The 24,512-nt window shown below is 46.3% G+C and overlaps 2 protein-coding genes and 2 non-coding genes across 4 annotated transcripts; 2 read left to right on the top strand and 2 right to left on the bottom strand.

Annotated features, from left to right (window-relative positions):
- Positions 1-221: 221 nt before the first annotated feature.
- On the bottom strand, positions 222-328 carry LOC112082659. Its single transcript, XR_002897317.1, has one exon. It is a non-coding gene; the product is annotated as a small nucleolar RNA R71 (small nucleolar RNA).
- A 7,208-nt stretch (positions 329-7,536) lies between these two features.
- On the top strand, positions 7,537-7,643 carry LOC112082593. The gene has a single exon (XR_002897263.1). It is a non-coding gene; the product is annotated as a small nucleolar RNA R71 (small nucleolar RNA).
- Positions 7,644-11,890: 4,247 nt separating this feature from the next.
- LOC112088911 lies at positions 11,891-14,520 on the top strand. Its single transcript, XM_024159366.1, has 4 exons — positions 11,891-12,510; positions 12,563-13,385; positions 13,902-14,349; positions 14,438-14,520. Exons 1-4 carry the CDS (start codon positions 11,891-11,893, stop codon positions 14,518-14,520), a joined length of 1,974 nt encoding a protein of 657 aa, XP_024015134.1.
- A 2,092-nt stretch (positions 14,521-16,612) lies between these two features.
- LOC112088909 (uncharacterized protein At3g60930, chloroplastic-like) lies at positions 16,613-18,256 on the bottom strand. Its single transcript, XM_024159359.1, has 2 exons — positions 17,449-18,256; positions 16,613-17,277 (listed from the first exon to the last, which is right to left on the bottom strand). The coding sequence occupies exons 1-2, from the start codon at positions 18,254-18,256 to the stop codon at positions 16,613-16,615; spliced, it is 1,473 nt and encodes a 490-aa protein (XP_024015127.1).
- Between the last annotated feature and the right edge of the window lie 6,256 nt (positions 18,257-24,512).

Below are 24,512 nucleotides of genomic sequence, written 5' to 3'. Positions count from 1 at the left end.
TGGAAGATCCCTTGGAACACTTGGGTCAATTTGATAAAGTGTGTGACCTGACCAAGATTAATGGAGTTTCAGAAGACAGCTTCAAGCTAAGACTATTCCCATTCAGTCTTGGTGACAAAGCTCACCAATGGGAAAAGAATCTTCCAAGAGGCTCCATTCAAACCTGGGAGCAATGCAAGCAAGCTTTCCTATCTAAGTTCTTCTCCACCTCAAGAACTGCAAAACTGAGGAACCAAATCATTAGCTTCACTCAGCACAGCAATGAGAGTTTGTGTGAAGCATATGAGAGATTCAGGAGCTACACAAACCAATGCCCACACCATGGGTTTAGTGAGGCTTCAATTCTCAGCACACTATATAGAGGAGCTCTTACCAAGATAAGAAACCAGCTGGATACTGCTTCCAATGGGAACTTTCTGGGAAAGGAGATACATGCTGCTTTAGAGCTAGTGGAGAACTTAGCATTGAGCAATGATACTTATGGTGAAGACTATGACAGATCAAATAGATCTGAAGGTTCAAGCTCAGAACAGAGGCTCACTAGGGAAGTTAAGGAGTTGAGGAGTGAATTGGACAAGTTGAAATTCACCACTCAGAAGCCAATGCATTTTGTTGGAGAGTATGAGGAACCTTCTCAAATCTTTGAGAACATAAGTGAAGAAGGTCTTACCTGATAGACAAAACTTTTTAGGGTCTCAGGGCTATCAATCCCCTTGTCAATGTAGCACAAAGAGGTTTATCAATCCAGATGTGGTGTTAGACACTAAGCTATATGATCAAGTTCTTAATTCAAGCAAACAAGAGTGGGTTTTGATTAATCTAGAGACAACTATAAACATAAACAGGATTAAAGACTAATGACAATGACAAATGATATGATGTGAATATGATATGATGGAGGCATGAGATTCTAGACATGATAGTTGTCAGGGTGCCTTGGTGTTAAACTAGAAATGCTAATGACAATGATGAGACATGATTCAAGTGATTAAGAACTCTAATCTAGGTTAATCCTCTCATGAAGGTATTAACCCCTATACTAATCCATTTTCAAACCAAATTCCCATTTGTGAAATATGAATCAATATGCATTAATAAACAGTTCTCAATGATCATTCAAGCATTTAACAAATCATTCCCATGATGAAAAATTACTTAAACCTCTAACACAACTCTTTCAGGAATTTCATCAAACACTTTTGGTGCATGAAATTCTCAGAATCTAGATCTCAAGTGATTATCAAGGATCTAGCATAGAGAACAGTTGTTTAGAGAAATGAATCAATGAATCTAGCCCTAAGCACTCCCAATCTAACACTTTAGCACCCTAACCTACACATCTAGAACCTCATTAAGGTGACTACTCACTAATCATGATCAACACACTAAACCCTTTGCAAGATGTGTTGTTAATCATGATTAGAAGTTGATTCTGATGATAAGAAATGATGAACAAGATGGAAAGAAACTGCAAATCGATTTAAACTCTCTAAAACAAAGTGTATTAAGTGGTTTTTCACAAAAGGGGAAAAAAAGACTAAAAGTAGATTCAGTGTTCTCTACAAATTAGGTCTAAAAACCTTATAAAGGAGGCTTGGGCGAACCGGGTCAACCCGGAACAAACCGGGTACTGACCCGGCCTTGATGGGCAAAGAAGGGTTTGCCACGGTCTGGTGTGTCCTTGGTGTGACCGTGGCATTCCTGACCGTGTCAAAGACTTCATTGTGTTCTTGGTTCATTTTGATGCCACGGTCTGATCAAGCTTCATCTGGGACTCGTGGCAAGTTAACCGTGTCAAACGCTGAAGATGTGTAAAGGTTGCCACGGTCAAGCCCCCAGACCGTGGCATTCAGACCGTGCCAAAACCCGCATGCATGTGAAGTCCTTCCCAGCCAAGTATATGCTTGCCACGGCCAAGTCTCAGGCCGTGGCATTGAGATCGTGTCAAAAGCCGAAACTGTGTAGAAGTTATCTCCAGCCACTTGTTCATTTGCCACGGTCAAGTCCCAGACCGTGGCATTAAGCTCGTGCCAATCGCCGAAGGTTGCAAGATGTTGCCACGGCCAAGCCTCACACCGTGGCATTTAGGCCGTGTCAATCGCCGAACGGTTGCTAAGTTCCTCTCAGCCAAGTGTGTGTTTGCCACGGTCAAGCCTCACACCGTGGCATGAAGATCGTGTCATTGGCTGAGGGTGCACAAAAGTTGCCACGGCCAAGTGTGGACCGTGGCATTGAAATCGCGGCATGTTTAACTTAGTCATCCTGGGCTGTCTGGACCATCTCGCATTCCGGAGAGTGTAACTTCCTGGCGACCTGTCCGAATTGAGTAATTCCGGTTGCAGAAGACAGAGGACTCATTTATCTCCAACTTTGATGAAGGAAGTTTCAGTGCTTGGGAAGTGTAAGGTTTCCTGGAGGGCACATCTTTGAAGCGCATTTACACGACCAGAGAGAGGCGCCTAGACATGTGTCCATTCTGGAGACCGTATCTTTCTTCTCAAAGCTCTGAATTGATTGATCTCGGATGTTCTGGAAAGAAGACTCAAATGTCTCTGATTCTCATGAAGGTCCCGGAAACTGAATCGGCCTGGAAGTGCACCGTCCTTCGCATCCTTCAAAACTGATCTGCTCGGTCCGGAATACCTGCGAGACAGGGGTTCCTTCCGACGAGCTTATCTCTCTGCTCACGCGTCCGAATTCCACGATTCCACTTGCTATGAGACCGTGCTCCAATGCTCTCCAACTTCTATGAAGGACCCGCCGTCTGAATCGGACCGGAAGGCTCCCCGGACAGGCGATTTCTGAGACTCGTTCACACCCAGAGATTTTGGCCGATACACTTCATTCGCGGTACATGGAAATGGCCGGTAAAGCTTCCCGCGGTACACGAAAATGGCCGGTGAAACCTTCCTGGCCAGCGAGAATGGCCGAAAATCTCCCAAGACCCAATTTTTCCACTTTTTCACTCTTTGCTCACCATTCCACCTCCTGGATTCATCTTTTCAGCTCCACATTCACCTGATAGACACTCAAAACATGCAAAGACTCATTGGGACCTAATGCATCTCCTAAGTTCTAAAACAAACCCTAAGGACCTAAAATGCATGAAATAAAACATGATTTGGAATGATTTATGCAACCTAAATGATGCAAATTATGAACATATCAACTCCCCCACACTTGTCCTTTGCTTGTCCTCAAGCAAAAAGAGCAAATGAGAGAAAGAGGTTGTATGCAATGGGAGTTCACATTTTCTTTTTGAGAGAAGTGATCACAATGAGAATTCAAGTTCATGCTCAATTATGCAATGCAAAGTCATACTCAGATATATGTCAACTCAGCAAGGAATCTCCACAAGCTCTTCTCTCTCTCAACTCTTTCACATTCATTAAGCTTTTATCAGGTGGATCTCATGATGCAAGGTTTAAACAAGCTGGTTTGGCTAGGGAGAGGCTATGAGATTAAAATGATCTCATCAGTGCTCAAGTGGGTTTAATGCAGCAAAGGGATCTCTCTATGAATGATCAAACTTTGGCAGAATGCTAAAGATAAAAAGCAACCTATGCATACAAGGGCAAAGACTCATCACACCCCACCCTCTACTCAAAGCTTCCTCACTTGCTCAAAGATCCTCACTTTTCACTCTCATTTTCCTCTCACTAGGGGATTTACTTTTCACTTTTCCTCTCAAGTCTTGGAACTCAAACTTTACACAGCTCTTTTTTTTCTTTTACAACTTCTAGCTTCTTCTTTCTTTCTTAACAAAACATTTGAGCCTTTGGCTTCTTTTCTTCCTTCTTTTTTTTTTTTTTTACTTAGAGGTTAGACTCTTTCTTTTCAACAAACCAGAGCTCACTTTCTCAAAACACCAAGACTGATTTCTTTTTCTTTCATTCCCCTAGCTATTTTCACTCTCTCTTTCCCACTCATCTCACCTTTTTCCACTCACCAAAAGGTCTTTTCCCCCACACTTATTCCTCACCAAAACTCTCAGTTCCTTGATGTTGGAACACAGCACTCAATGAGACCTGCCCTTGTCGCTCTAAACCTAACACTTTCTGCTAAGTTTGATCCAAGGTGGCCTTTCAATTCACACACAAACATTGGCTTGAAAGAAGGATGGGTTCAAGGTATGGGAACTGATCCATGATGTGGATTCAGCTACTTGAGCTAAGGAAAAGAGTGGTAAAAACAATGGTTCTAGCTCAAGTATGTATATTGGTATCCACAAGCTTTTTCAAACAATGCATCACAAGATATTTTCAAGTCAAGTTCAAGGTTCCCACTTAATTAGAGTTGAGTTCAATTCAAACTTGCTTCTCAGATTCAAATCATTTCAGACTTTGCAAGCACAGAAAAAGATTCACAAGCATATTCAGTTCGAGTTCTCAAAGTGATGTACTCTCTAGAAAACCTATCATTACTCCTTGCAAGATGCAACCTATATGCAAATGCAATCTAGACTCAATCCTAAAAATGAGAATGCAACTACATGATCATTTTTTTGTGTAAAATTTTCAGATTTTTCCATTTTTTTTTTTTTGGTTTTTATATGCACTTAGATGAATATGCAACTAGAATGTGACTCAAGACTCAAAGTGTAAAATAAAAAAATAGAAAACATGATTAGTAAAGGATAAAACTCCTCCCCCACACTTAAATAACACAGTCCCTTGTGTTATAAAAGTATGAGAAAGAAGTGAAACCAAAGCAAACAGGCAAAATGCGAAAGAAAAAGAAAGATCTACATGCTATTTACAAGGTTTTGAGTGTTTACCTCAATTGCTGAGGTCTGACCCCGAACTATGTCTCCTTCCTTTTCTCTTGCCACGGTCTGGTTGTTTCCCCGTGTCAAACTCCTCGTGGCAGTGCTCATTCCTCGGTCAAGCCCTCCAAATCTTTGCCACGGTCAAACCTTTGGCCCGTGTCTTGTAGACCGTGGCATTCTCCGAATATTGGTCCTTCCACCTCGTTTTTGCCACGGCCACATCTCTTCTCGTGACAACTCATCGTGGCAAACCCCGAATGTTGGACACTCCATTTTCATGTTGCCACGGCCTGGTCTTGAACCCGTGATTATCTCCCCGTGGCAACACAAAGATGCTTGCCACGCCTTGTTTCTGACCGTGGCCTGTACCCATGTCAACGGCCGAGTCAAGCTTGCCTCCATTCCTTCACCTCTTTTCATCTTGCATACACTTTCCAAGGGTTTAGACTCAAACCTATAACCTGAGACACTTAAACAAACCCATCAAAACATCCTAAAGCATAAAAAGAAAGGAATCAAAAGATCAAAAGCATATTTACAAAGGATAAGCTTGGGGTGTCTCCCAGGAGCACTTTGTTTAAAGTCTCTAAGTTTGACTTTGGAAAACCTGTTTTTAGCTTGGGTGAGGTTGAGCACTGATGCTCTTCAGCACTTCAATGGTCCTGAGCATGGAAGCTGAGTTGGTTTGCTGCCTTTGGGAACCATTAGACCCTTGTCTTCTAGATCCCACCTTGAGACCTTTGTCCACCAGCTCTTGAATACCATCTGGGTCTTTATCAAAGATGGCCCTTGTGAGACATGCCCTCACTTCAGCAAACAGACCTGGCTTCCCATTGCAATCCAGCTTATACTTCAGAGAACCATCATCATCAACCCAAGGAGTGAGATCAAAGTCTTGAGAAGAAAGATCAGGTTTAATACTCTTGTCTTCTGATGCTGAGCCATCACTTTTGGTGTTGATCATCCTTAGATCACTAAGTGTAGGAGACCATGAGAGCAAGATGTCTTCTTCTCTGATCAATGGCTGTTCAGTCCCATCCTTGTAAACAGGGTTGGTGTGAGGTTCTTTTTCCATTTCTACAGCTGTGAGAGATTTGGATCCACCTAAAATCTCAGCACTTCCTACATACTTCATCTCAAGTACCTTAGGGGGTTCTATCTCTTGAACAACTGATCCACAAAATTCAGCTAAAGGTGGTTGAACAGGGTAAAAGGCATCCTTATCCACCTTTGTGAGCACCACTCTTTGAGTATCAAAGTCAATCATTGCACCAGTGGTGTTGAGAAATGCAGTTCCAAGCAATAGGGGGAGCTCTTTGGTCTTCTTCATCTTCATGATCACAAAATCAGTGGGAATTATGCATTCACCAACTTGAAGAGGATAGTCTTCTAAAAATCCATATGGTTTCTTGGAGTAGGAATCACCAAAGGTGATAGAAGAGGGGTAGGACGTTATAGAATTGACCTTTAGCTTCTCCATCATATCTTTAGACATTATACTCACACTTGAGCCTGAATCACACAAAGCATTCTCAACTCTAAAGTTTCCAAGAGTGCAAGAGATGGTGAACTTCCCTGGGTTGCCTAGTTTTGGGAGGGAGGTGGGCTTCATCTGAGTTGATTCAGAGGTGGGGGCACTATCTGTTGGCATTGCTTGACCAGTTGGATGCTCCTTTGTTTCAATAGAAACTGAATCATTCCTTTGCGGAACAGAAAGAACTGAACCGGCTGCCCCCACACTTTTGCTCTCAATGTCCTCATTGAGTTCATGTATGAAGCCCATGAAATCCTCTATAATGTCATTCTCATCCACATGAGTTTGTGCAGGTTCACTAGAGACTTGACCATAGAGAAGGTCTTCTATTTCTTGCACAACAGCTGAGTGATCATCATTGGAGTAGATGGCATTGCAATAATCCTTTGGGTTTTGAAGAGCTTTACCAGGAAGAGAGACTTGTGGTTCAGAAGTGCATATGCCCTTGTTCTTTTGAATAGACTTTAGTTCAGCGCCCAGTGTCTCCAGGTCAGATACCATCTTTTGTTGTCCTATTAAGAGCTGTTGGAGAAGAACATTGAAAACAGGACTTTGTGGAACAGTTGGTGGCTGAAACTGATGTTGAACCGGTGCTTGCTGTTGGAACTGTGGAGGACCAAACCCAGGTGGTGCCTTTTGCTGCTGTGTATTGAAACTAGGGCCCTGAAATGGTTGCTGTTGTTGACCAAAACCTTGATTCTGACCAAACTGATTCTTTGGTTGAAAAGATCCTTGAAAGTTGTTCTGAGGAACAAAGTTCTGTGGAGCTTGAGGATTGGAATACACCTGGTCTTGTGGGTTAGCTACATTGGTGTTCCTGTAAGAGAGGTTTGGGTTGGCATTACCATACTGATACCTCTGGAACCTCTGATTCCCAATGTAGTTTAGTTCCTCTTTGGTTAGACCTTCTTCACTGATGTTCTCAAAGACTTGAGATGGTTCCTCATACTCTCCAACAAAATGCATTGGCTTGTGAGTTACCAGCTTCAACTTGTCTAATTCACTTCTCAATTCCTTTACTTCTCTGGTGAGCCTCTGTTCTGAGCTTGAACCTTCATTCCCATTTGATCTGTCATACGCACTGTGGTCACAAATATCGTTATGATATGATTGACATTTGAGTCGGTGAGTGAGAGAGTCCACCAGAAAGTTCCCATTGGAAGCAGTATCCAGCTGGTTTCTAATCTTGGGAAGAGCTCCCCTATACAGTGTGCTGAGAAGAGAAGCCTCACTAAACCCATGGTGTGGGCATTGGTTTGTGTAGCTCCTGAATCTCTCATATGCTTCACCAAAACTTTCATTGCTGTGCTGAGTGAAGCTAGAGATTTGGTTCCTCAGTTTTGCAGTTCTTGAGGTAGAGAAGAACTTAGATAAGAAGGCTTGCTTGCATTGCTCCCAGGTTTGAATGGAGCCTCTTGGAAGATTCTTTTCCCATTGATGAGCTTTATCACCAAGACTGAATGGGAATAGTCTTAGCTTAAAGCTGTCTTCTGAAACTCCATTGATCTTGGTCAGATCACACACCTTATCAAACTGGTCCAAGTGTTCCAAGGGATCTTCCATTGCTAACCCATGGAACTTTGAGTTCTGGACCATATTCAGCAGTGATGCTTTCACTTCAAAGTTGTTGTTTTGCCCAGGTGGTGCCTGAATACCAGCTCCATACTGATGAGCATTGGCCCTGTCATTCTCTCCAACATAGACTTGGGGTTGCTCATATCTTCTTTGCTGTGGTTGGAAAGGGTGGGGTTGGTGGTGCACCTGGTGTCTTTGCTGAACATTGGCCTGATGCCTCTGTTGATGATCTTGAGCTTGTCCCTGGTGGACATAAGCTTGTTGATGGTGCACCTGTTCCTGCTGAACATTACCCTGGTGAAGCCCTTGACCAACTCCAATACCAGCTCCATGACCTTGAGCCTGTTGCTCCTGAACTGGTTGTTCTATATCTACCACGTGATCTCCTTATTCTGCCATCTCAGTCTGATCAATTTGTCTACCACGTCTGTCTCTTCTCCTCCTTGGTACCAAAAGGTTGATGTTGTCGTTTAGAGGAAAAGGAGGACCACAGCTTCTTGATCTAAACCTGGTGTTCATACACCTGAAATCACAAACAGAAATTGAAAGGAATCAGTAGAAACAAGAAAGTAAGCACTTGATCTCAAGAACAGATCAGAGCTTAATGCTAATCAAACCACAATTTGGCAACGGCGCCAATTGATAGACAAAACTTTTTAGGGTCTCAGGGCTATCAATCCCCTTGTCAATGTAGCACAAAGAGGTTTATCAATCCAGATGTGGTGTTAGACACTAAGCTATATGATCAAGTTCTTAATTCAAGCAAACAAGAGTGGGTTTTGATTAATCTAGAGACAACTATAAACATAAACAGGATTAAAGACTAATGACAATGACAAATGATATGATGTGAATATGATATGATGGAGGCATGAGATTCTAGACATGATAGTTGGTCAGGGTGCCTTGGTGTTAAACTAGAAATGCTAATGACAATGATGAGACATGATTTAAGTGATTAAGAACTCTAATCTAGGTTAATCCTCTCATGAAGGTATTAACCCCTATACTAATCCATTTTCAAACCAAATTCCCATTTGTGAAATATGAATCAATATGCATTAATAAACAGTTCTCAATGATCATTCAAGCATTTAACAAATCATTCCCATGATGAAAAATTACTTAAACCTCTAACACAACTCTTTCAGGAATTTCATCAAACACTTTTGGTGCATGAAATTCCCAGAATCTAGATCTCAAGTGATTATCAAGGATCTAGCATAGAGAACAGTTGTTTAGAGAAATGAATCAATGAATCTAGCCCTAAGCACTCCCAATCTAACACTTTAGCACCCTAACCTACACATCTAGAACCTCATTAAGGTGACTACTCACTAATCATGATCAACACACTAAACCCTTTGCAAGATGTGTTGTTAATCATGATTAGAAGTTGATTCTGATGATAAGAAATGATGAACAAGATGGAAAGAAACTGCAAATCGATTTAAACTCTCTAAAACAAAGTGTATTAAGTGGTTTTTCACAAAAGGGGAAAAAAGACTAAAAGTAGATTCAGTGTTCTCTACAAATTAGGTCTAAAAACCTTATAAAGGAGGCTTGGGTGAACCGGGTCAACCCGGAACAAACCGGGTACTGACCCGGCCTTGATGGGCAAAGAAGGGTTTGCCACGGTCTGGTGTGTCCTTGGTGTGACCGTGGCATTCCTGACCGTGTCAAAGACTTCATTGTGTTCTTGGTTCATTTTGATGCCACGGTCTGATCAAGCTTCATCTGGGACTCGTGGCAAGTTAACCGTGTCAAACGCCGAAGATGTGTAAAGGTTGCCACGGTCAAGCCCCCAGACCGTGGCATTCAGACCGTGCCAAAACCCGCATGCATGTGAAGTCCTTCCCAGCCAAGTATATGCTTGCCACGGCCAAGTCTCAGGCCGTGGCATTGAGATCGTGTCAAAAGCCGAAACTGTGTAGAAGTTATCTCCAGCCACTTGTTCATTTGCCACGGTCAAGTCCCAGACCGTGGCATTAAGCTCGTGCCAATCGCCGAAGGTTGCAAGATGTTGCCACGGCCAAGCCTCACACCGTGGCATTTAGGCCGTGTCAATCGCCGAACGGTTGCTAAGTTCCTCTCAGCCAAGTGTGTGTTTGCCACGGTCAAGCCTCACACCGTGGCATGAAGATCGTGTCATTGGCCGAGGGTGCACAAAAGTTGCCACGGCCAAGTGTGGACCGTGGCATTGAAATCGCGGCATGTTTAACTTAGTCATCCTGGGCTGTCTGCACCATCTCGCATTCCGGAGAGTGTAACTTCCTGGAGACCTGTCCGAATTGAGTAATTACGGTTGCAGAAGACAGAGGACTCATTTATCTCCAACTTTGATGAAGGAAGTTTCAGTGCTTGGGAAGTGTAAGGTTTCCTGGAGGGCACATCTTTGAAGCGGATTTACACGACCAGAGAGAGGCGCCTAGACATGTGTCCATTCCGGAGACCGTATCTTTCTGCTCAAAGCTCTGAATTGATTGATCTCGGATGTTCTGGAAAGAAGACTCAAATGTCTCTGATTCTTATGAAGGTCCCGGAAACTGAATCGGCCTGGAAGTGCACCGTCCTTCGCATCCTTCAAAACTGATCTGCTCGGTCCGGAATACCTGCGAGACAGGGGTTCCTTCCGACGAGCTTATCTCTCTGCTCACGCGTCCGAATTCCACGATTCCACTTGCTATGAGACCGTGCTCTAATGCTCTCCAACTTCTATGAAGGACCCGCCGTCTGAATCGGACCGGAAGGCTCCCCGGACAGGCGATTTCTGAGACTCGTTCACACCCGGAGATTTTGGCCGATACACTTCATTCGCGGTACATGGAAATGGCCGGTAAAGCTTCCTGCGGTACACGAAAATGGCCGGTGAAACCTTCCTGGCCAGCGAGAATGGCCGAAAATCTCCCAAGACCCAATTTTTCCACTTTTTCACTCTTTGCTCACCATTCCACCTCCTGGATTCATCTTTTCAGCTCCATATTCACCTGATAGACACTCAAAACATGCAAAGACTCATTGGGACCTAATGCATCTCCTAAGTTCTAAAACAAACCCTAAGGACCTAAAATGCATGAAATAAAACATGATTTGGAATGATTTATGCAACCTAAATGATGCAAATTATGAACATATCATTACCAACTCCATCGGGTGTCAAAACGATATGGGGAAATCAGAATGAGTCAAGAATGTGCTGCCTAACCGAGCACAAGCTGAGGAACCCCGTCACTGACGCACGAGCAGATATAGACCGCAAAAAGATGAAGACAGACCGAGAGCCCGCGAACGAGCTCTCGAAACTCTTATAGCAATTACAGATAGCTGAGAGCCGCGAAACACGCGCCGAGCCGGTATGTGACGCGGTGGACTCGGTGTGTATAGACGAGGCGCGCCCGGAACGATGCGTCAAAATAGGAACAAAGCTGGAAGAACCCCTGAGAAGCGAACTCCTTTCCCTCCTCAAGGAGAACATCAACACCTTTGCCTGGACAGCGGAAGATATGCCAGGCATAAGCATTAACGTAACCTGTCACGAGCTGAATGTGGATCCGACCTTTAAACCAGTCAAGCAGAAAAGAAGGAAGCTCGGCCCCGAACGAGCTAAAGCAGTGAACGACGAAGTCGAGAAGTTACTCAAAGTAGGATCAATCGCCGAGGCCAAATATCCGGACTGGCTCGCAAATCCGGTGGTCGTGAAGAAAAAGAACGGCAAGTGGCGAGTATGTGTGGATTTCACCGACCTCAACAAGGCGTGTCCAAAAGACAGCTTTCCCTTGCCACATATCGGCCGACTCGTCGAAGCCACTGCAGGGAATAGACTGTTAACATTTATGGACGCGTTCTCTGGCTACAATCAGATCCTGATGCATCCTAATGATCGAGAAAAAACAGCGTTCATAACGGATCGCGGGATATACTGCTACAAAGTCATGCCGTTCGGGCTCAAGAACGCAGGAGTAACGTATCAACGGCTCGTCAATAAAATGTTCGCGGCTCAACTCGGAAAAACCATGGAAGTGTACATCGACGACATGTTAGTTAAATCACTCAAAGAGGAAGACCACGTCGCGCATCTACGGGAATGCTTCGAACAATTGAACAAGCACAACATGAAACTAAACCCGGCGAAGTGCAGGTTTTCGGTCACTTCGGGAGAATTCCTCGGCTATCTGGTAACTCACCGAGGCATAGAAGCAAACCCCAAGCAAATCAAGGCGTTAATTGAGATGCCCTCTCCAAGGACGAAGCGCGAAGTGCAGAGGCTCACAGGTAGAGTCGCCGCGCTAAACAAGTTTATTTCCCGCTCCACAGACAAGTGCCTGCCCTTCTACGACACCCTCCGAGGAAACCAGAAGTTTGAGTGGGACGAACGGTGCGAGACAGCTTTCCAGGAATTGAAGAATTATCTAGCGAGCCCACCAATCTTAGCAAAACCAGTCGAAGGAGAGCCGCTCTTCCTCTACATCGCAGTGTCTGCTACAGCTGTAAGCGGAGTGCTTATCAGAGAAGAACGGTTCGAGCAAAAACCCATTTTCTACATCAGCCAGACACTGACCGACGCCGAGACTCGCTACCCTCAGATCGAGAAGGTCGCCCTAGCCATCGTAGTCTCGGCTCGCAAACTGCGCCCGTACTTTCAATCACATTCGATTGTTGTGCTCGCTACGCTCGATCCTACACAGACCTAGCCAATCCGGTCGGCTCGCCAAGTGGGCAATAGAGCTAAGCGTATACGACATCGAGTATCGGAATAGGTTGTCTGCAAAGTCACAGGCGCTCGCAGATTTCCTCATTGAACTTCCCGCCGAAACAACAAACGAGCCGACTCTAGATGAAGTGTGGACGCTGCACGTCGACGGCTCGTCGTCTAAACACGGCTCGGGAATAGGAATCCGCCTCACCTCTCCCACCGGAGAAATATTGGAACAGTCTTTTCGTCTGAACTTCCACGCCTCGAACAACGAAGCGGAATACGAAGCACTGATCGCCGGCATACGACTAGCGCAGGGAATCGGAGTTCGAAAGATAAGAACCTTTTGCGATTCACAGCTTGTAGCATGTCAATTCAACGGAGAATATGAGGCAAAGGATGGACGAATGGGAGCTTACCTCAGGGTGGTCCGAGAATTGGTACAAAAGTTTGATGAGTTCGAACTCACGCTCATTCCCCGAGGAGAAAACACCTCCGCCGGCGCCTTGGCAGCACTCGCCTCGACCTCGGACCCAGACCTCCGACGAACGATCCCAGTTGAATTCATCGAACGTCCTAGCATCGAAGAGATGGAAGGAGTTCGGCTGATAAATCCTCCTGAACAAGAACCAGAGGACGACGAAGCCATTCCTATGGACGAAGACCCTCAACCGGCCGAGCCAGAGTACGGCTGCGACAAAGAATGGCTCGGAGCTATCCGAGTATATATCGCCCATGGAGAGTTGCCGACCGACAAATGGGAAGCCCGCAAACTAAAAGCTCAGGCCGCACGATATGTCCTCGTTGATGGCGAGGTGTTTAAATGGAGATTTTCAGGGCCTCTCATGACATGCGTCGAAGGACCAGAAGCAAGAAAGATCATGCACTAGGTGCACAGCGGCACGTGCGGGAACTACTCCAGCGGAAGGTCGCTCGCTATCAAGATAAAACGGCACGGCTATTTCTGGCCCACGATGGTTAAGGACTGCGAGAAATTCACGGCGAAGTGCGAGAAATGTCAGCGGCACGCTCCAACAATTCATCAACCTACCGAGTTGCTCTCGTCAATTTTGTCACCTTATCCGTTCATGAGATGGTCGATAGACATCGTCGGACCTCTACATCGCTCGAAGCAGACGCGTTTTCTGCTCGTCCTCATGGATTACTTCTCCAAGTGGGTCGAGGCCGATTCTTACGCAAGCATAAAGGATGTTCAAGTCGAACACTTCGTCTGGAAATATATCATCTGCCGACACGGGGTCCCTTACGAGATAGTCACCGAGAACGGATCCCAGTTCATCTCAACACGCTTCGAAGCCTTTTGCGAAAAGTGGAAAATCCGCCTCAGCAAATCTACGCTAAGGTACCCTCAAGGGAACGAACAAGCCGAAGCAGCCAATAAGACGATCCTCGACGGTCTGAAAAAGAGGCTCGACGCCAAGAAGGGACGGTGGGCAGACGAACTCGAAGGAGTCCTTTGGTCTCATCGGACAACTCCGCGCCGAACCACCGGGGAAACTCCATTCGCTTTGGTCTACGGATCGGAGTGCGTAATTCCCCCTGAGGTGGATTTCCCAGGTATTCGACGAAGACTTCTACCAGGACAGGAGGGCTTGAACCACTTAATGATGCTAGATGAGCTCGACCTAATCAACGAAAAGCGTGATCAAGCCTTAATTAATAATTCGAATCCAGAACTATCAACAACCGACGGCGAGATACTACAACAAAAACGTTCGAAGTCGAAGATTCAAAACAGGGGAGCTCGTCCTCCGAAAGGTCTTCCAAAACACTGCCGAGAAGAACGCAGGAAAGCTCGGAGCAAATTGGGAAGGTCCTTACAAGGTCACAAAAGTGGTTCGTCCAGGAGTCTACGAACTCGCGACACTAGCTGACGAGGCGATTCCAAGATCATGGAACGCAATGCATCTGAAGAAATACTATCACTAACGATGCAGCACGACCAGCATGAACTACGGGATGGCTTGATCCCTGCAAAGGGTACGTAGGCAGCCCGTCCTCGGACGGGTTCAGCTGTCCCCCCTCCTAAAAAGGGGGGGGAGTGGTTTGTTCATTATCGCTTCGGCTAGTGTCTCATTCTTTCTAAATCAGCAACTTATTTTAACAAGCTCGGATTTTTAAATACTTTCACTCATCACTTCGGCGAGTAATCATACCACTTCGGCATGATATCATGACCTGATTACCTCGGACCTTTGTTGGTCCTCAGTTTCAGTTCGGCAAACTAAGCCTCCGAACGCCTCGTCTCGTTGCTGGCCACAACGGGGCAACAAATACAAAGTTCTCTAAACGAACTTTTACCACCTTTCCTAGGACGAGGGTGCAAGTTACATCATCTACGGATAACAATGAAGCGCGCTATACAAATATCAGACCGAAAACGTATCAGGTCGCCAAGGTTTACTATCGCATACGAGAATATAAGTCGAGACTACATCGCTTTCTCTAAAACCGAAGTAAACTCTTAAAACCCGGACAAACATACTCATCCTCTCGGAAACACCGGTCCATAGTCAGGATCGATAACACTTCATCCTTGGCTAACAAAAACAAAATGCCTCGTCGTTTACACGGCTCGGCACTATACAAAGCGAAAACGCCTCGTCGTTTACTCGGCTCGGCACCATGCACGGCGAAAACGCCTCGTCGTTAAAAACAGCTCGGCATTGCCACGAAAACTTGCTGCAACATTATCACTCAAAATCTTTCCAGCATCACCTAAAGGATGTTCCACAAAACTAACTCCCAGCTCGGGATTAAGAATCCAAACGAGACCCTTAAACAACTCAACCCTTAGCCCGTCTTTTCTATCGATTTCCAAGAATTCAGTTAAGGAAGCAATCAAAATCATTCCCGACACAACAGTTTTCGACAATCTTCTCTAAGCCATTGGTTTTCACAGACTTTTGCACAAGTCATTAAAAATAAGTGCATCCAAACAAAAAACGGCTAAAGGAGAAAATAATATTCATAGGCAAAAATAAGTGTCGGGTGGATAAAGCCGTCCAGGCACCGGTTACATACAGAGTTCAAAAAACATACAAAAAACCTAAGTACAAAAGCATGAAAGACGAAACAGGGAAAAGCAGAGGGTATCAGGCCGCGGACTGCGTCTCACGTTCAGCGAGGAGGTTTGAGAGGACCGGCGTGCCAGCGTTTGATCTGTTCGGATCTACCACGCCTAAGTTGGCCGCTGTCTCTTCGAGCGGCTCGTTGCTGAGGGTGGTGTCAACCGAGTCCGGTGATACGGGAGAGTAATACAGCTCGCCCTGAATCTCGGAAGCAATACGCTCGTTCGCCTCGTCGTCGGCATACTCACTCTCCCAGCTTTTCAGCTTCGCCTCCTCGTCGTCAAGCGTCGGGGCATCTGGCTTCTTCAGGTCGGCAATCATCGCAAGATTGCCCTTGATCTGTCCCAGATCGTTCTCATCATTTTTGGCCTTCTCGAGCTTGACCAAACCCTCCTCCACCTTGGCAAGACGTTCCTGAAACTTCGCCGTCAGCTAGCGCCTCGCCTCCTTCTTCGCGCGTTTGACCTTGGCTTCGAACAGCGCGTCCTTGGCCTCGATACGCCTTTTAAGCAACGCCACCTCGGCGCTTTTGGCTCTCCTTGCTTTCTCCAGGCGAATCACCGAAGCGGAAACTTTGTTGACGTCTGCTCGGAGAACTATCTTCTCCTCTTCCAACTTCGACACTCGGGTCATCGCCTCGGTGAGTTTCCCCTTTGCTGCCGCGGCTTCGCTTTGCGCCTATTCCAGCTTCACCTTTGACGCCGCGGTCTCATTTCGGGCCTCGTCCAAACGACGCTCGACCTTAGACAGGTCCGCCTCATATTCGGCCATCAGGTCGTTAATGGCCGCGACAAACTGCAGAGAACAAACCTGCGTTAAACACTTCGTAAAGTTCAAAAAAATAGAGGAAACCGAATAGAAATGTACCTTGGTACCGCGCTGCGCCATCGCGCCGTATGACCTCGGCCTCCTCAGCTTCTCCGGAGGAGGAAGACGCGTGTTCGCGTTATTTACACGCGAGAACATGACGGCAGAAGCGTCGGGGTCGTCAACAACCAACACGCGGTGGGGTCCTCGGGCGTTGTTTTCCGCCTCTTCTTGGACGGCTCGTCCTTCTGAACAGCGACGCCTTTCCCCTTGTCATTAGCCGAACGTTTTCGGCTAGAGTCATACTTCTGGACGACCGAAGTCGGTGGCCTCGTCGACTTCGGGAGGGCCAGGATAGCGGATTGCGAAGGAGTCTTACTCCGCGCCGCCGAGCCGTCCCCGGACACCTCGGGGATAATTTCACCCGGTTCCACCTCGGGCACTACATCTTTCTCAGCCGCCTCGGCAGTGTCGCCTTCTGCGGCTCGGATCATCACATCGCCTTCCCGGCTCGGAGGGTCGGGTTGAAGGATGGCCTCGGTTTGCGCGTGAGCCGCCTCGGCAGCTCGTCTAGCGGTTTCCTCTTCCTCGCGCCTCTTCCTTTCTCTAAGGGCGATTATCACCATCTTCTCCCGGGTATCTCTCGAAGAACTTGAGGACGAAGAACTGACGGGGACTCCGGCAAGGATGGCTCGCGCTTTTTCTACTCTTTCGAGGGTAAAGTTCTTTCTCCAATTAACCTTCCGCGCCGAAAGAGAGTCTCGAACAGTAAAGATTTCGTCGGGAATCGGGGGAAGAAAGCACCGAACTGCAAAACAAAGCAAAAAGGAAAAATCTTCAGAAAAGGAAGAGGATACCAAAAACAGTTCCGAGCCGAGGCAAAGCTTCGGGTCGGCTACCAAGTGGTCCCGAAGCGGTCTTGGTGCTTTGAACGTAATTCTCGCCGACTACGCCTCGTTCACTAAGACGTAGAAGAAACGTTCAGTCCAAAACTGATCCTTGCTGGGAAAACCGCCGATGATCCGTCGTTTTGCCTTGTTGGAAATATAGAATCTATTTCCCTTCGGAGCTTTCCGGATTTCCAGCAAGTTCAGCAGGTGATTCAGCTCGATATCAACTCCGCACTCGAAGCTTCGAACTAAGATGCCAATCATATGCCGTAATCCCCTCGGCATGATTTGCCCAATCGAGATCCCGTGCTTCCAGAGATATTCAAGGATCACTCCGGGGATCGGGAACCAGAGGAAGCAAAGCTCGAAGAACCCCTCGTACAGAGTAAAATGATTCTCTAGAGGCTTGTCGGCTCGGTTGCTCTTCTCTGGAACGACGAACTCCACCGCCTCGGATATCTCGAAGCGATGCCTCAACGCCTCGAGCGACTCAAGGGAGCAAAGCGTAGAGCCAGGTGGGTCAGGTTTTTGTCTCTTAACTCTTGGTCCTCGCCCAGATGTGGAAGCGCCTCGGGATGCCATGAGACGTTCCAGCTCACGCTTCGCCTCGAATAGGTCAAAGGGAAATGCCTCCTCCACGGGTTTGACTGCGGCGCGGTTGATGCCTTCATCAGGAATAGGATCCTGGGGACGGCTCGTCGAAACCGACAGCTCGTCACCTGTAGAGTCGATATCTGACGGATTTGCGTGTTTCGACGCCTCGTCAGATGAACGATTGGAAGGGCTCGGTGAAACAGATGCCTCGGAGGATTCTGTTGTACCTCTCGCCTCGGCGTCTACACGGCTCGGCTCGTAGTGAAAGAGTGAATCCAACGAATCGTCGGAGTGGCTCGACATAATTTACGACTTGTACAAGAATTACAGCACGACTCGGCGAGCCTCCGCCGGGAAAAGATCTGGAGCGGCGGAGACCTCAGAAACCCTAGCCGGAAAATAAATAAACTAGAGAGAGAAAGAAGAGAGAAGGGAGAGCTACCTTTAGTAAAAACGAGTGAGTCTGAAGATAATGAGGAAGAATGAAGGAGCTCACCCATTTATAGAAAAAATGAAGCGCGTGAATTCCGTGTGAACCTCGGGAACCGTCCAAACAGCGCGTGGGATCCGAAGTAAAATGGCTAGATCAAACTGCGTCGGTCACACGCGCCAATAAATCAGGAATCTTCTCTCGGAAGACCAACGGTCTGGGCACCCAAGCTTTCAGGCGTTATCTCTCTCTTGAAACGCCTCAACGAAACGGCTCGGCGTTATCTCTCTTTCGAAACGCCTCGTCATTAATGAAACGGCGCGGCATTATCTCTCTCTCGAAACGCCTCGTTGTTAACGAAACGGCTCGACATTATCTCTCTCTCGAAACGACTCGTCGTTAACGAAACGGCTCGACATTATCTCTCTCTCGAAACGCCTCATCGTTAACGAAACGGCTCGGCATTATCTCTATCTTGAAACGCCTCGTCGTTAACGAAATGCCTCGTCGTTAACGAAACGGCTCGGCATTATCTCTATCTTGAAACGCCTCGTCGTTAACGAAACGCCTCGGCACGAACTCTCTCTCGAAACGCCTCGCCGTTTATTTGGCTCGGCATAACCACCATTAAATCGCCTCGTCACGGCTCATCATTGCTATACAAAATCGCCTCGTCCTTAACTCGCCTCGGCATCTTCAGTACCCTTTCGAAACACCTCGGCACCCTCGGCATTCCTTGGAAACGCCTCGGCATCTGCACTCCCAAAACACCTTATCTGGGCTTACGTCATAACAGCTTGGCTCGATGGTTTATCTTACGGTCAGGAGTAATGGACCTCGTCATTCTCGTCTCCGAAACTGACGAGCTGGGGGGCTAACTGTTGGGGTCGGTTCTCACCCCGCACAGATAAAACCATCCCAAAATGACTAAGTATGGAAAGTGGAAGAGCCGTGGCCACCAAATGGGAGAGCCGTTCTCACCAAGGCAAGAGGGAGAGCCGTTTCCACCAAGACAAGCAGGAGAGCCGCGATCACCAAGTGGGAGAGCCGTGAAGAAGGAGAGATGGGCCGAGCCGTATTATAAGAAATGGGCCGAGCCCCTCTCTAACATACCTGGGCCGAGCCGTGCTGCAGTAAGGTGGACCGAATCATGTCTCGACTAAGGTGGCAAGTGGGCCGAGCCGTGGAGAAGTTAGATGGGCCGAGCCGTGGAGAGGTTAGATGGGCCGAGCCGTGTAAAAGTTAGATCGGCTGAACTAAAGCCTTGAGAGACGAAGCCCATGAAAACCCTAGGCGAAATACAAAGGCGGTGAGCCGCACGAGGCGATAAGGAAATATTCCGAAAATCTCTCCCGAGATTCTCGGCTAGGCGGTTCGAAGAATTAGTATAAATAGATGATGTAAACAATTCACTCTGTAACTTTTGCAACCCTAAGCAATAAAGACTAAACACTCTACAGCAAGAAAAACTTTCTTTTGATCTTACTGTTTTTGGCGATAAACCCTAGAAGTTTCCGATCCCTTAATTTTTCCTTAGACAAATTTCTGGTTGTGCGAGTTTTGGCTCACACAATGATCAAGGATGCATTAGTCAGTGCACCAATTGTCCAAGCCCCAGACTGGTCCCTTCCTTTTGAGGTTATGACAGATGCATCTGATTTTGCAATTGGAGCAGTACTTGGCCAAAGGAAAGACAAGAAGTTACATGTTATCTACTATGCCAGTAGAACACTTGACTCTGCACAAGAGAAGTATTCTACCACTGAGAAGGAAATGCTGGCAATAGTCTTTGCCTTTGATAAATTCAGAAGCTACCTGGTGGGATCAAAAGTCATTGTATATACTGATCATGCAGCCCTCAGGTATCTGATGACCAAGAAAGATGCTAAGCCAATACTATTGAGATGGGTTCTTCTACTTCAGGAGTTTGATATGGAAGTACAGGACAAAAAGGGTATAGAGAATGGAGCTGCAGACCATCTCTCTAGGTTGAGAATAGACTCTGAAGTCCCTCTTAATGACAGTCTTCCTGAGGAATCACTGATGGTGCTCCATTCTTATTTTGAGTTTGAAGAAGTGGATAGCATTCAAGAGAGGAGGATGTCCTGGTTTGCTGATATTGTGAACAATCTTGCTTGTGGAGTGGAACCACCTGAACTTGATGCTTACCACAGGAAGAAGTTCTTCAGAGATGTTCAAAGATACCATTGGGATGAGCCTTACTTGTATGTCCTGAACAAAGATCAGCTGTATAGAAGGTGTCTTGCTGAGGAGGAGATGTAACCTATGTTGCAAGAGTGTCATGGTTCAGCTTTTGGGGGTCACATGGGAGCATTCAAGACTGTGGTCAAGGTTCTTCAGAGTGGGTTTTGGTGGCCCACAATGTTCAAAGATGCTCAGTTAGTTGTTTCAGCATGTGATGCTTGTCAGAGGCATGGGAACATATCAAAGAGGAGTGAGATGCCTCAAAACCCAATTCTAGAAGTTGAGATCTTTGATTGCTGGGGGATTGACTTCATGGGGCCCTTCATTTCATCCTATGGGAATCAGTATATACTTGTTGCTGTGGACTATGTGTCCAAATGGGTTGAGACCATTGCTTCCCCTACCAATGATTCCAAGGTTGTAGTGAAGCAGTTCAAGAGCATTATCTTCCCAAGATTTGGAGTACCCAGGGTTGTTATCTCTGATGGAGGATCTCATTTTGTGAACAAGACTTTGGAGGGATTGCTGAGAAAGCATGGAGTGAAACACAAGGTAGCTACTCCTTATCATCCTCAAACTAGTGGCTAGGTTGAAGTATCTAATAGACAAATCAAGGCCATTCTTGAGAGGACTGTTAGCTCAAGCAGAAAAGATTGGAGCAAAAGGCTAGATGATGCATTGTGGGCTTATAGGACTGCCTTTAAAACTCCTATTGGGACATCACCTTTCAATCTGCTATATGGGAAGAGCTGCCACCTTCCTGTTGAGTTGGAGTACAAGGCTTTGTGGGCTGTGAAGTTGCTGAACTTTGATATCAAGACAGCTCAAGAGAAAAGGGTCATTCAACTCCATGAAACTGAAGAGATAAGGCTTGGGGCTTTTGAGAGCTCAAAGATCTATAAGGAGAAGACCAAAGCTCTGCATGATCAAAAGATTCTGAAAAGGGAGTTCAAGGATGGTGATCTGGTGTTGCTGTTCAACTCTAGGCTTAAGTTGTTTCCAGGAAAACTTAAGTCTAGATGGTCTGGTCCCTTTAAAGTTCTTGAAGTCAGGCCATATGGAGCTGTGTCTTAGAAGGAAAGAATGGTCAAGAGTTTGTGGTAAATGGCCAAAGGATCAAGCACTATCTGGTTTCACAAGGGAAGGAGGAAGCTACATCAGTTCCCCTTCTTGATCCACCAACAGCCTGTTAAACAGGTTTCCAAAGTCAAACTTAGAGACTTTAAACAAAGTGCTCTTGGGAGACACCCTAAGCTTATCTTTGTACATAGTTCTTTTGATTTCTTCTGTTTTCTTTTATGTTTTAGAACTTTTTGATGGGTTTTGTGAGTTGGTCTCAGGTTCTAGGTGACTTTTGGAGGACCATGCTCAGTGATGAATGGAATGGAGCATGTGAGAGGGCTGAGAGAAGTGTTTAGGGTCTGAAAAAACTTGGAGAACGCCTCAATGCTACCTAGGTGTGCGGCTTGGATCAAGAAAGGACCAACTCGCAGCAGGACTCGTAATTTACACCGGCCTGGGCGTGCTACCTGGTGAAAGAGGACCAGGCCGCACAAAGGAGAAGAAGGGGCCAAGGTGACTAAGTGGAAAATCCAGCGGGTTGGGTGTGCTAGCTGATGTCCAAGAGTTTAACCCGCACGTCCACTCGCAATTCACTCCGAATTGGGCCTGCGACCTGGGAAGAGAGAAGACCTGGCCGCACCAAAAAGAAGAAGTCCAAAATGTCTAAGTCCGAGGTTGTGCTAGCTGGTGCTGCGGGTAAGAAGAGAGGAGTCCAAGCCGCATGAAGACTCGCAAATCACTCCGGGTTAGGCATGCTGGCTAGGAACAGAGGAGCCAGACTGCACCAAGAGGAGAAGGGCCGAAGTGATTAAGTCCCAAGATCTGCGATGTAGGAGCTGCGGCCTGGGACAAATGGAAACCAAACCGCACGGTGTCTCGCAAATCACTCCGAGTTAGGCGTGCTACCTGGGAAGCATGGAGGCCAGGCCGTACCAAAAGAGGAATGGCCGAGGTATCTTAAGTCCAAAGTTCTGCGAGTAGTTGCTGCGGCCTAAAACAAAAGAAGCTAACCCGCACACATGATCGCAATTCACTCCGGGTTGGGCGTGCTACCTGGGAAGCATGGATGCCAGGCCGCACCAAAAAAAGAAAGGACCCCGAGGTAGCCATGTCCCAAACCCAGCGAGATGGTCATGCGGCCTGGGAACAAAGGAGTTAAGCTGCACGTCCATTCGCAATACACTCCGAGTTGGGCGTGCTGGCTGGGAGCAAGGAGACCAAGTCGCAGCATGAAGAAGAGATAAAACCGAATTGAAGCACTTTTACTGCAGGTTGGTCATGCGGGGTGGACACAGAAGATCCCAGGTCGCACAAAAATAATTCCGGTTCTACACCGAGATGGTCGTGCGGCTTGATCCCGACGGTTCCAGGTCACACAAGGAGAGAAAAGAGGCCGGTCAACGAGAAAAGGACGAGTCAAAGCCTTGACTGGTCAAAATAGATCTATTGACCACCAGTCCAAAGGCTTGACCCTGTCCCACACTCTCTCTTCCTCACCATAAACCCGAGTTTGCAACTCTTTCTCTCATTTCTCTCCATTGTTTTCATCATATCTCTCTCATTTCTCCACCAAAGTGCTCTGAACTCGTTTTTGAGTTGTTAACATCATCCTGATTGCATTTCAAACTCGTTGCATCTTAAATCCCAAGGTATTTCACTCTGTTAAAATTCACCTTTTTCCATGTTCTCCAATGGTGATTTTTGAACTTCAAGGTGTGGAATCGATTTTGATAGGTTGTTTTAGACCTTGGGATTATTTTATAAATGCTAGGGTGCTAGATAGTCTTGGAAAACAGAGCACTTTGTTGGTGATTCCTTGTCCTTGAGTTTTGAAAATTGTTGCAAGTAATTCATGAAAAAAATCGATTTTTTTTAAAAAAAAAAAAAAAGAGATGAATTGGTTTCTTGCTGAGTCCTTGCTTTGTACTCTTGTTTTTGCATTGCTATGAACTTATTGGATTGATTCTTGGCTTGAGACACCTGTTCATGTGGTTTTAAAATCGATTCTTGCAACAAATGTTTTCAAAATTTTGGAGAATTTTGTGAAGCTGGATCTTGTACTAACATTGTTTTTGAGAATCTCTTAGCAGATGACTGAAAGAACCAACTCTCAGGCCAAGAAGAAGGGCACTGCATCCAAGGGCAAGGGTTTGGTCTCAGGGTCTTCACAGCCAAGAGAAAAAGGTCAAGGAGCAAGGAATGCCACAAAGCAAGGAAAATGTGATCCAGCGCCAAAAAGGACAAGGCATGAAGGGAAAGCTTTGGTGGTTGCTTCTGGTTCCAAGAAGAAGGGGAAACAGTTGGCTGTGGTATCTGAGAGTGAACAGACTGAAAGTGACTCAAGCAGCTCAGCTGGTGGTTCACAAAGCACCATTGAAGAGGGATCAAAGAGGTTCAAGTAAACTGAACCAGAAACACTTGATTATCTGGCTAAGTTTCAACAGATAGAGATCCAGCAAGGGAGGTTCCCTGATGTGGACTTTCTGAAGAAGATTGGCATCTATGAAGATGTCAAAACTTTGCTTGGGAACATGGGTATTGAGTCACTTTTGGAGATGAGAGAAATCGCTTATGAAGAGGAGTCTCAAGAGTTCTTGGCTTCCTTTGAAGCTTTCATTTACTACCCAAGGGATTCAAGAATTCTTCAAGGAGATGGGCTTGGACATATGGAGTTTACTGTGAAAGGAAAGGACTATTCAGTGTCATTCAGAGAATTGAATGAGATTTTTGGGTTTTCTACACCTAGAAATGTTCCTCTCTCCAACCAGGTCAATCTCAGAAAAGATGAAGTTCAACTTCTATAGAGATCAATTGCTTCTGGGAAGTACACAGCTGGAATAGCTAAGTCCTCTTGGATAAGGA

This window comes from Eutrema salsugineum, unplaced genomic scaffold (genome assembly GCF_000478725.1).
Source record: "Eutrema salsugineum unplaced genomic scaffold, Eutsalg1_0 scaffold_8, whole genome shotgun sequence".
Taxonomy (NCBI): Eukaryota; Viridiplantae; Streptophyta; class Magnoliopsida; order Brassicales; family Brassicaceae; genus Eutrema; species Eutrema salsugineum.
This window is presented reverse-complemented; position numbering and strand designations above follow the sequence as displayed.